The following is a 12958-nucleotide window of genomic DNA, read 5'->3' on the forward strand; positions in this document are numbered from 1 at the left end:
AATAGAAGAAATAGATGATCCTTCAATAGAAGAAGTAGATGATCCTTCTATAAAAGAAATAGATGATTTTTTTCTACAGGAGAGCAGGAGAAGTATTTAATCCTGTCATAGAATGTTACAAACAGTATTTGTTTTTTTGTTTCTTTTTTGTGATTGTGTATGAATTTGTATGCTTGGGTTTCTTCCATGGTTCTGTGTAGCTCATAACAGCCAATAAGGTTTGAACTTTCAGCCCTCCCCCATGCGACGCGGGAGGAAGTATAAATATGGCCTGTGTCAGAGGACAGGGGAGTGTGTTTTTGAACTGGATAGCAGAAGGGAGAGCGATCTTCGGGCTCCAGTGGCCTCCCTTGAGAAAAAGCATCCCGAGGCAGTTCTGCCGATGCTCAGCTTTCCACTTGGCAGTTCTGCCGTGGGGCTCACATTAGAGGAATGTAAATAATGTAACTTAGAGAATTATTGGAAGAATCCGAGCCTTGTTTTGTTAAATTGTAAATAAATGTATAAAGCCCATTTCTGCGAGTTTTCAGCAATCACCCTGCAACATTAATTTCAGTAAGTTCTTGCCTGTGATTGATTCTTTGGTTCTGAGCGCTCTGGTGAGGAACGGGATGGGAACCCAGGACTAACGAGCCTATTTAGTTGTTTATTTGGGTTTTTCCTGCCAGCAGCGGCCCGGTAAGGGTGGAGTGTTGCGGAACAGAGAATTATTGGGGTCTCGTCCTTGGATTTTTTGTGTGAAAGGACACAGGCAAAGAAAGGAAAACGGTTGCTGTAAAAGGGTCGAAATGTTGACAAGGGCTCAGTCTACGTTGTCGTCCGCTATAGAGGATACGAGTTCGACGCGATCAATGGGTACAGAAAATAATGCAAGAGTAACAAACAGGCCGAGGATTCTTCCAGACGACATTAGAGTACAGTTACCGACTTTTAATGGGGAAACAAAAGGGATGGAAGTTTATAGCTTTTTGGATGAACTGGATGCATACATGGATCTTTTGGGCATAAATGAAGAGGAATTATTGCTTTATCACCTTCCGTTAGCGTTGAAAGGAGAGGCGAAGGAATTCTTTCATTTTGCAAGCCCGTTTGAAGGATATGTGCAATTCAGGGATTTGTTGCTTATGAATTTTCATGGGTTGGATCACGAACGGGAATTAGAGCGATTCTTGGATTCTCGCTTTCAGCTAAAGAGCGAGTCATTGGCAGTCTATATTCGCAAGATAGATAGATGGTTCGAGAGGGCAAAATCCACCGCTACAGTCGAAGAGAAGGTTAATTTTATTCGACGTAAATGTAACCCTGTGTATCGTGAGAGATTGAGATGTCAGAATTTCAATAGCATGAAAGAGCTTCACGCGTATGCTTTGAATCTGCAGGGAGAGATGTTGGAAAACGCTACATTTCCTCAGTATGAGACAGAACAGGAAATCATTAACTTTGCCTTGAGAGGCGCCACACCTCCTCAGTCTGAGGGACTGGTGGCCGTTAGAGGGGCGAGTAGCGCCGCGGGCGAGGATCTATTACATGTTCTCGATCCTGCGAAATATTCTAGGTTAGGGAAGGAACCCCCTGCTGTTTCGAGGGAGACAAAAGCGACTACTGACCACCCAAGAATGTCTGGCAAAGAACGCAAGTGTTACGTTTGTCAATCAACTGCACATCTGGCAAGTTTTCACAAAGCTGCAAGGAAAGATAATGTTTCAGAGTCAAGAGAACGTAATGGACAGGGCGTGACAGTGAGACGCGCCTGTAATGCGACAAAAGTAAAGATGTCAAATAGTAAAATTCGGGAACCTTTCGTTTTTGGAGAAATAAATGGAATTCACATCCATATGTATATGGATACCGGGGCTAATATATCCTGCAAGAGTTTGTCTTTATTTCGGAAATTGGAAGGAAAGGGGCGAAATTACGTCATAGCAAGCTGAATGTTCAGTTAGCTGAAGGGAAAACAACCACTGTGGGACATGTCTTTTTTAATGTTACTTTCTATGGTCAACGGGTCCGAGAGAAATTGTTTGTTTTGGAGAATCCCCAGAATGACCTGATCGCCGGTAGAAGTTTTATGGCGAGGGCGAAGATTTTAATTGCACCCGCGTTGAACGGTTGGGTTTTTTTTTAATGAAAGGGACGATATTATTCCTTTTGATACAATTGGGAAGAAAGAGAAGAAAACTAGTAACCTCCTGTCTTCCACTGTCATTCACGTAGAAGAGAACCGCGACAAAGAAGTGTTGCAAATCCCCAGTACCGAAAAAGTCAGGAAAAAGAAAAGGTTACCGCCGAGGAAAGAAAAAGAGGATCATATTCCGATTAGCGACCTGAAGAATGTGAATGAGAAATTCAGTAAGTTCCAGGAAAAAAGGAAGAGAAAGAAGCCTACTTGCCTGGGAAGTGAGGACTCTGGTTCGAGTCCCGGTACTTCGGCTGCGCAGAGAACGGAACAAGAGAAAGTAACCTTAGTGGACATTAAGGAGGATGTAATGTCACTTGCTACTTCGGATGATGATGGACGGAACAGCGAAGATGAAGAATTGTATTGCTCTGTTTTCTTCAAGCGTCTTTTGAGAGACAACCCTGACAGCGCTTCTGTTGAACTCCTTGGTGATGTAACACCTGAGCCTCGTGGCGAAATCAACAATTTCACTCAATCAGCAATAGAACCTAATGCAAAGAAGTTGGAAGTAAATGAAATAACAACCGGCAATATAAACTTGGAAGATAAGCGATTATGGGCAAGAGAGCAACAGAAGGACCCATATTTGACTTTGTTAATTGCGTGCCTTAAGGGAGAGGAAGTTCAATTGGATGAGAAATTGAACAGGAAAGATTTCGATTTTCATCTGAGCACTTCTTATCTGGATGAAGATGGGATTCTCTACAGAAACATAGAAGAAGGGAAGGGGATGTTTCCCGTGTTTGGACAGCAGCAAAAGATTTGGACACCGGATTCCTTGAAACGGGAAGTGCTACGAATATCCCATGACGAAGTTCACGCCGCACATCCAGGGGCAGCTAAGACTCTGTTCAAGATATTGGAACAGTTTACGTGGAGAAATGTTTACTCTGATGTTAGAGATTACTGCAGATCATGCCTCACCTGTTTGAGATACAATCCAGATTCTTGTAAAAAGATGGGATTCATGAGAAGTCGCAATCAGCCACGCCCAGGAGTGAAATTGTATGGAGATTTGTTTGGACCATTTCCGACCAGTTCTAGGGGGCGTTATCGCTACGTATTTCTCATTGAAGATTCTTTTACGAGACACATATTCTTGGAACCCTTGACAACAGTGACAGGCAGGACTATTTCCAATGCATTACTGAAATATTGTCACCTTTACGGTTTTCCATTGATGTTTACCAGTGACAATCAAAGTGTGTTTCGTAGCCGTCTTTTTCGTCAAGTACTGAAAACCATCAACTGCAAACCCATTTACATTACTCCATACCGCCCACAAGCAGATCTCGCTGAAGCAACAATTAAGACAGTAAAGAGAGCGATAGCCAAGTTTTGCACGGAACACAGCAAGTGGTCAGAAAACTTGGATTCGATCGCATTAGCAGTGAACAACCAGGTGAAAAGATGCCCGAAGCGTGACGTACGGTTTCTGGTGGAAACGAAAGGCGCCGGGAAGAACGGTCAGCTGACCCAGAGCCACCCCATGGAGTTTCGGGGGAAACAGCTGGGTAGACCATAACAAACCAGTCTTTTCTCCTTTGCCGATCCCTTACAAAATAGTTTCTTTAAAGGGACAGTTCTAAATGAAATCTCCATTAGTTAAAAGTTTATTTTTATTCGGAGGCATATTTACTCGCGAGTGTTTGCACTTTCTGTAGTAATTAAGCAGAGAAGTGCCGCGAATTCACGTGCTGGATATTACTCCTACCCTAGGAGTGGATGGGAAGAGGTTCGATCCCAGAACCTCACAAGAAGGAAGCCGCCTGGAAGAGTACGTCCTTGCCATGGATGTCAAACAGCCCACACCTGGAAATGGACTTTACGACGATGAATTAGGATGTCACCGGTTCCAGAGATCACAGGATGCAGTGAGGAACTTTCGGAGAGACTTATTCCGGAAAGTGTAAAGTCAGTGAAGTGAAGTGGACGGTGTTAGTGTTTATTTTTAATTTCAGGCAAACCTCACCAGGACATTGGACTCTCAGACTTACCTGGGTAAGCCCTTTTTTTTCGGTGAGGGGAGTATAATACTGTTACAAACAGTATTTGTTTTTTTGTTTCTTTTTTGTGATTGTGTATGAATTTGTATGCTTGGGTTTCTTCCATGGTTCTGTGTAGCTCATAACAGCCAATAAGGTTTGAACTTTCAGCCCTCCCCCATGCGACGCGGGAGGAAGTATAAATATGGCCTGTGTCAGAGGACAGGGGAGTGTGTTTTTGAACTGGATAGCAGAAGGGAGAGCGATCTTCGGGCTCCAGTGGCCTCCCTTGAGAAAAAGCATCCCGAGGCAGTTCTGCCGATGCTCAGCTTTCCACTTGGCAGTTCTGCCGTGGGGCTCACATTAGAGGAATGTAAATAATGTAACTTAGAGAATTATTGGAAGAATCCGAGCCTTGTTTTGTTAAATTGTAAATAAATGTATAAAGCCCATTTCTGCGAGTTTTCAGCAATCACCCTGCAACATTAATTTCAGTAAGTTCTTGCCTGTGATTGATTCTTTGGTTCTGAGCGCTCTGGTGAGGAACGGGATGGGAACCCAGGACTAACGAGCCTATTTAGTTGTTTATTTGGGTTTTTCCTGCCAGCAGCGGCCCGGTAAGGGTGGAGTGTTGCGGAACAAGAAGAAGAAGTTAACCTTCCCCAAAGAAGAAGTTGACCACTCCATAGAAGGAAGAAGAAGAAGCCAACATTTTTCCTAGAAGAAGAATATAATTGTTGTATGGAGAATTTAAGCATATAATCTTTGTAATTGTGAAGGTTTCAGAATATATATTTCTCATCCTTATATCCATTGGCATATATATATATATCTCTGCTTTCTGATTTACATTCCAAAGAAAAGAACCCCAACCCATAACCCTCGAGATTAGCCGTGATATACAGTGTGCACACAAAGGCGCGTAGCAACAGTCAACGGCAAAGATAATAGTAGACAAACTGTTCATCGCCATTTTCATTCCTTTTTTATGCTACATCCTGTGTTGTAGGTAGGCATGGATTTCTGTTGATTCGAATCAAATGTTGCCCTTAACTTACTAACGTGTTTATTTCGATTCGTTATCATCACATTGTTGAAAATAGACTGAAGTAGTAGACAATTCACCTACCACTCTTTTGCTGTTGGGTGTACCCGCATACTTGTAGATGGCAGACTGGAAACGTGGGCCTCCTAACATGGGTCAGCTTGAAGCCAAAAATTTCAAAGCCGGGGAATACTATCATGGCTGCGAACATACCTTCATATTTCGATTGTGAGTAATTGCACCACACAAGATTGCAATTTTAAAGTTTACTAATAAGGATATATCTCTACATATTCCACTCCACAAGTGAGAACAAATAATTTCTTCATAAATATGAAAACAATTAAAAACTGTAATGTTCAGCTTCGCCATATATATATCCTCCGGCTATGCGCAACTTCAAACAAAAGCGCATCGTTTTCAGTCTGTATCTAGAGGCCTGTGAGTGTACAGTGGGATCCATGAGTATTACCGTGCAAATTGTCTATCACCATGTTCGTGCACTTTATTTGACCCAATAACAGCTTCAAGCATTAAAATGAAACTCAAGACAAACTGTTGACAACTTCTGCATCAACATACATAAATCCATCTTTTAAAAGACATAGGATGTAAGAGAAAAATAATCATGGACAATTTGACGAGAAAAACTATACCTGCGTTATATTCATAATTCTTTCCCCAGGCTAGGCTACATATACTTTAGTGTTTTTGATTGATTGAGACTATACTCATTGAAGACTGAGCCCCCAGTTTTTGTTACATCCCCCACGCCCCTGATTCTCTACGTCAATGTGTGACGACAGCAAAAGTTTAGCAGCTGTTTAGTAATAATTGTGATTTCCTCAGTTTTCCAGTAGCACCATAGTCACATGGTAGCGTTGCGAACCAAGCTGTTACATAAATTACAATACCTCATGCACGGCATTATACCTGCTGTTAGGTGGTATATTATCACAAAGAGTGACGCAAGACTCAAACTGTGGACGTCAGTAGCTAACAGTTAATTGTGAACAACTCCGCTTGAGAGACTCTTTATCATTATTAATTTACGTCATTCTACAGTATTTAAGTGCTAGAATTAGCTTTGCAACAATGGTTGCTTACAGAAACCACATTTTATGGTATAGGCATTAACAGAAGGAAGTAAGAAAAGGTTTGTCGAAATGTTATTCATATGTGTAAGCCCATGCATATAATTCTGCACTTTTGTTATGATAGGATAGGGTTTTAATATTTTTTCAAATATCTTTAATTCGCGATACGAGGTTCAACCTGAGGTTGTTCTACCCCGTGACCTTGAATTACACAATTCAAAATTTCATTGTATTATTATATTGTTAACGATTATTACATTTTTATATTAGACTAGAGCTACACCACAATTTTCTTGATATGGTGTTAGAGATATTACTTGCTTAATAATTAGAAATTTAGATGGAGATGCAACTTTTTCATCCTAATGGTGTAATTAATTATATACCTAATCACTGAACTTATTTTTACTGCACAGTCATAATACATAATTTATCTATACTATGTCATTCAAAAGTGCTAGACACTCACAACTTCCCGCCCGGCATGTTGTAATAAAACACTTCTCCTTCCTTTTTAGCACATATTGTTCTTCTCATGTAACTTGAACAAATATAAAAAATGTGGTAATAGCTAAATATACATATGCTTGCATTTAAGACGAAAGAATTGTGAATATAAAGAAAAAGTTACGTGAAAGAAAAATATATCCTCATTTTGTCATAACGAACCCGTTATGTTACTAACACGTACGGTTACAATACAAAATAAGATTACAAATTTTATATATATCATATTACAATGATAAAGTTAGCAAAACGGAAAATAATTACATAGATGTGGTGAAATTCTAGAAAAGCGCGCTACGAACTCAGAGGCCGCCTCGGTTCCAGGTTTGAGTCCTGATCATGGTATGAATGTTCATTTTGCGAGTGCCTCATCTCCTCATCGTCGCCACTACGGAATAGGAAAGTAACGCAATAGAAGGAAATATAATACAAACACGAAACCAGGCATGTTGATTTTGAACGTTTCATAATGCGTGAGGTGTTCCATTATGTTTGTCACTTTCCTACATACAGCGATGTAGTCCCCAAATTTTCAGGGAGTGTACGATAAATTCTTGAAACATTAATTGGAGTTCATGCTTAAGAAATCATTTAACTACTACAAAAAAATCCACTTATGGTAGAATATTGACAAGGGTGCCAGCAGGACTTTTTTTCGGCAGGGGACGGGAAGGGGCAGAGTAAGATTTCACATATTGCTCCTCAGTCATAGAAACATACATTTTACATTTTGTTATTATTATTATTTTAATATAAATTGAAATTAAATTGAAAATACTTTGGCGTTATTGTCAAGTTCAGACTTGAGTCCCCTATTTAAATAGAAACAGATTCTCCTTACTTCCTTTCCATAAGCATCTATAAATTGTTTCCGAATAGTTCTTTGTAATTTTGTACTATTTCACGATGCAAAAAATATCAAACAGATATCACTTAATTTGCTTTCCTTCATTGTACTTCTGATCCATGTTTTTATGGGTAGGGTACTGTAAAAAGTGAAAAAAAAAAAAAAAAAATAACCGTGCGAATTGTCATTGTCATATCCGCATTTCGGGAACTGATTTTCCGACTTTTCGGGATCACGAAGAGTCGAAAAATTACAAAGGATCGTATTTAATAGTGTTTAATTCTTTGTATGTTCTGCACTATAAGTGCCTAAAATTTCTTGAAATTAACAGATTTTATTGCAGAAGTGCAGAAGCAATCACTTGAGGAGGAAATAGTGTGTATAATTCGAGATTTTCACCGATTACGAAAATTTCCAGACCTAGTCGTGAAATGGCGAATTATTTCAGTCCAGAACATTGTGATTATGAAACTTCCCTTCCTAATGTTGTCCCGACCAAAACTTTTCCGTCCCTCTCACCCCCTAGTTATGGTAGTCAATATGAAACTCGGTGGAAACCAGTAGCGAAGCGTAGTCTTACGAAGGAGGCAAGCAATGTTTCAGTACAACAAAACATGTAGTACAATGGCACGCCAAGAGGGGGATTAAAGGTTTATAGCCTCATTGGCCCGGTCGCTGGATTTGTCAAAATATCATAATAAAGTGACGGTTCTAAAAATAAACCATATGATCCTCAAACGTCACATTTACTTTCGAAATTCCAGAGAACGTTATTCGTATGGTAGTAAACGTCTTACATATGCGAACTTTCCGCATACGACTAAAGAGGTACGTATTTTCTTATTTATTTATTAGTACTTTTATTTGTTCATAATTTTTTAATGTGGACAAACGGTCACCAAACGGATTTAGGTAAAATAACTCATTTATTTAATTTACACTGCGTGATTGTAATTTAGGATTTGTGGGCACCCTAAAAATCGCATTCGGAGTCAAACATTAAAATAAAAAGTTAAACACAAACTTTAAAAAATCCATTTCAAACAAAAGAAACACATGCATAGACGATGTACTCACCACAAAGAATTCCAAACTCCTTTGCATATATAGGAAATTTCCCGCTATCGAACAATTCAACAAATCTTAGGGCTTCAAGGTTCTCAAAACGTGAAGACACTCCCATGCTCTTTCCACAACTGGAAAGCATCCACGCAAGATCACTTTGGAAATCTCTGAAACGACCGAAAGTGATACCAACCTATTTCCTTCATTTTAACCCTCATGGGAAGGAAAGATATATCAGTATGGAGATAGAAATTAAGCGGTGGAATCAGAATCATTACAGCAGAAAGAGTATATACATAATATTTAAGTAATAAAGTGTCATACAGAGGCGGGGCCGGGGCCGGGGGAGGGTTGCCCCCCCTTTGGCCCAGTATTCCTAAGAAAAGGAAAGTCAAAGGCAGGAAAAGATGACAAAATGAGGAGACTACTACAAAAAATCCTGGGAGCACCACTTGTGTCATAATAATAAAACTTAAAACATGTTCTTGTGTTCATAATGTGTACAATGTATACGATTTAATTGTGCTGTGTAAATATCAGTAGAGAGTTCTTTTTAGATAGCTTTATTTTCACCCCAAGTTTTATTCAAAAGCAGTCAATTTATTGAATGTGGTTGTAAAATTTGTGAAACAGCTCACTTGAATTACTGTGTAAATAATTTGGCAGTTGCAAACACTGGTGCGGTCAACACTTTTGACGTAATTTGAGCTGGACCGAGCTGGACACAGGCTGCAGACCAAGGTTCGTCGAATCTTCCCTCCCTCCCTGGGGAAACTCTGAGGTGCAGACATCTCACTTCCTGGAAACACAAACCCCCGCCCTTTACAATCTCGCCCGAACTCCCAATATCCATTTTTTTACGCGTTTTACAATTCGCGAAATCTAAAATAAATTGTAATATAAAATGATATATATATATGGAATTTAGAACAATGATAATAACTTATTTTAGTTATTTTATGACTAAGAATTATTTTTATATTCGCGATCTTGTTTACGTGTTCATGAAGATACAAATTCTTTACTCGTAGTTTTTGGTGGCAATATATCCATCCTTCTGCTTTCGGTTGAGCTCGGCTATTTTCGGGAATAACGCAAGCTCAGCAAGCAGAGCTTTTGGTATAAGCGTTGTGGACGGGTTCCACTCGAATTTCACGCTTCGCCATGTGACTCTTTCGGGTGCGTTATTTTCCCGCAGAGCAGCCGCAAGCATTGAGGCTGGTGCTTGCTACAGAGCTGCTGAGGGAGTTTGCGGCCGTAATTTTTCGCTAAATCGAGTGCGATGGAAACGAAATAAGGCTAAAACATTAAGTACATTAAATGATATTCGAATAATGCAAGCAGTGCTTGCATTGCTTGTACTATATCTTCGCCTCTGGTGGAAACATTCTCTCGTTCCAGTGGCGTCGATTGGGTTCCAATACTTCGGGGTGGGGGGGGGGGGCGAATAGTTTGCTTTCCCTTTGTAGATAAGGTTTAGCATAATGCGGGGGCAAAATTTCTCGTTACTTTGTTGTACATGGCAGTTAACTACTCTAACCAGTGGCGCCACTTTTGTACCCGCAGTATGCTAAACATTATATACAAAGGGAAATATACTGCCTTTGCCCCCCGGTTTTGGAACCCAATCGCCGCCAATGACTCTAACTTACAGCTTGTAAATCACAGAAAAGAATCTTATTTGTAATAAGAAATTGCTACACTTTCATCGTTCCAATTATATGAACTTTTCCCAGATATCTCAGAGATGGCAAGAGCTCCCTCTGCCCCCACCCCTTGCGGGCTCTCTTGGAACTGACGGTGTTTACACTCATAATTGACATAAAAGAGGCATACTACAATACAGTGTACAGTTTTGTTTTTGGTGAGGGGGTTTCCACATATTACGTGATGGTCGAAAATAGCCTAAGTGCTAACTCGATCAATCAAAGCATATCGTGCTAAATTTTGTATTTTTTCACATTGTTTTATTGTCAATTCTGGAACACGAATCTTTGGATGGTGTGATAACACTAAAGACAAGACTGCAGAATATGGGCTCCTTAGGAGGAACGCGATTCCTAATTTTATGGTAATGGTTTGAAGTTAATAATCGGGGAAAGTAACTTTCAAGGTGTGGAAATGTGTAATTTTGGAAGAAAAAAAAATACGAGTTCAGGTTAGGCGCTCTTGAAATCGTAGCAACGAAGGGAAAAGTGACATGGTGCCGAACATTCCTGCATAAATCTAGTGAAAGCAACGAAGGAAAAAGTGGCATGTACACATAGAAAACGTAACATAGGATAAACTGACTTAACCTAACCTAACCGTACGAACCTCGGGAATAAAGGAAATCCACGTGATGCCGGTGAACTTCAACCTCACAACATTCAATTTTTTTGGCTACACAATCATTGTGATTTCCTAACGTTAAATATAATTTTCTTCTGTTCCAAAATCCCTGTGGTCAAGCCATATGCACGCAATCAACTGAAATGTCGCGAAACAAAAAAGTAATGAAAGGAACTGTGCGTAAACAATATGGACGCGAACGAATGGAGAAATGCATTGCTTTTAGTAACAGGAAAAACATTTTTTTACGCTCAAAAATATAATAGTAATCGGAAAAATAGCACCGGAAAATGGAAGCAGAACGTGCGTACTTTCAGGGGATATACATTTTTTCGCCTATTTAGAAGAAAAAAAACAGCCCATGTTTTGCAGTGAGGCCACACTAAATTCCAACAAAACTTTATTTTCATTTACAAAGCAGGAAACCGTATTTTCCATCTGACGTGTATTTATTTTTTGTTGCAATTATTAATATAATCAAATGACAATTTATCATCTCTAAAAATTCAATGCGCAACTCAACATTCAAATGTTTCATTTCTTTTTCAGCACGCCACCGCCCCCTAGCAACGGAGTTTACACGTACTACAGTGAAGCGTTGAAGATGGCGTCGACCGTAACGCAGTTTCCTCCGCCAACATATTCTTCGTACTTTTTAAGGAGTATTCTAAAAGAGGTATGGTCTTTCAGTGATTGTCATATGTGTATGAAATAATGCTTGACATAATGCGTACAATTTTGTTCTCAGTTCTTGCAAATTTATCCATATTAATAACATCTGTGTCGCGGTGTGTTGTGTTTACATGTTCGGGCAGTGGTAAGGAAAGGAAACCACGTTCGTTACGTATGTAGTTGTACGCTTCTTGTACTCTTATAGCCGCAGGACAAAGAATGAACGCTGAAGCACTGTTTATATTTAGCATAATGTTCCTACTAAGAGCGACTTCGAAAGATATCTAGGTTGATTAATGATGTTTCATCGTGGCTGGCATGTCAACGCCTATTCTGCTAATTTGTTGCAAATCTACATTTATGAATGAAAAAGTTTGGCATATTCACGGTGTTGTCTGCGGCAGCTTTTCTAGAGCCAACTTATCTTTCTTCCCCCTCCCTCTCCTTTCATTCACCGGGAAAAAACGAGCATGGTGAAATAATTTGCAGGATATGGTGACCGGTGTTTTGCACGCGGTACCAACATAAACAGCAGAATCTTACATTTCAATGCGCCAATGTGAACCCTATACATTTAAATTATCAGTGTGGCCACAGCATTAGATTTAATTGTAGAAATAATTGTCAGCTCATAAATCAACCGTATCAGTGCAAAAGTTTTCATTTCTGAGGATCAAATTTTTGGAGACATTAATTACAATCTGTTTCCTAGACAAACATCAGTTCTTGTGTGGATGGTAATTTAGTAGCAAGAAATCTGGATTATCCACACCAAAATCTCAATTTATCTGAGTTACAGGTTGAAAATAAATGAATTAAAAAAAAACAAAAAACATTAATGAACACACTGGTGATCTCAGCATTTCTCTTGTCTAATTCCAAGAAACACATGTTAAAGTTTAATACATTTTTCAAAAATAAAAATAATAGTGTAGGCACTATAAGTGCAAGACACATAAATAAATATATATTTGAAACGGAAACCAAAATACACACATGAATGTATTTTTTTTTTGCCTCAAAGGATTCTAATTTTTTCATTCCATTTAATGAACAATTGAACTATAATGCCGAATTTCTATCTCCTTAAGTAGGTCAGATGCTACATTGATTGGGTTGGTGTTTTAAGTCCACTTTATGCACAGTAAGGCTAATCGGGACTGGACCTGTAGTTTAAAGTGGGACCCTTTGATTACAAGGCGACGACACTACCACTGCACCATCGAGGAG

General features: G+C 39.4%; 1 protein-coding gene across 3 annotated transcripts in view; it reads left to right on the top strand.

The window, feature by feature from the left end:
* The window catches only part of IP3K1 (inositol-trisphosphate 3-kinase-like protein), a 238345-nt gene that overhangs the window by 34877 nt on the left and 190510 nt on the right, over nt 1-12958 (top strand). For all 3 annotated transcript variants that reach the window (XM_083129406.1, XM_083129408.1, XM_083129407.1), the window contains exon 2: nt 11606-11732. In XM_083129406.1, the coding sequence (XP_082985532.1) occupies nt 11661-11732 (72 nt within the window). In that variant the 5' untranslated portion in view covers nt 11606-11660. The remainder of the gene's footprint in view (nt 1-11605; nt 11733-12958) is intronic.

The sequence above is a fragment of the Lepisma saccharinum genome, chromosome 1 (genome assembly GCF_977018435.1).
Source record: "Lepisma saccharinum chromosome 1, izLepSacc3.1, whole genome shotgun sequence".
Lineage (NCBI taxonomy): Eukaryota > Metazoa > Arthropoda > Insecta > Zygentoma > Lepismatidae > Lepisma > Lepisma saccharinum.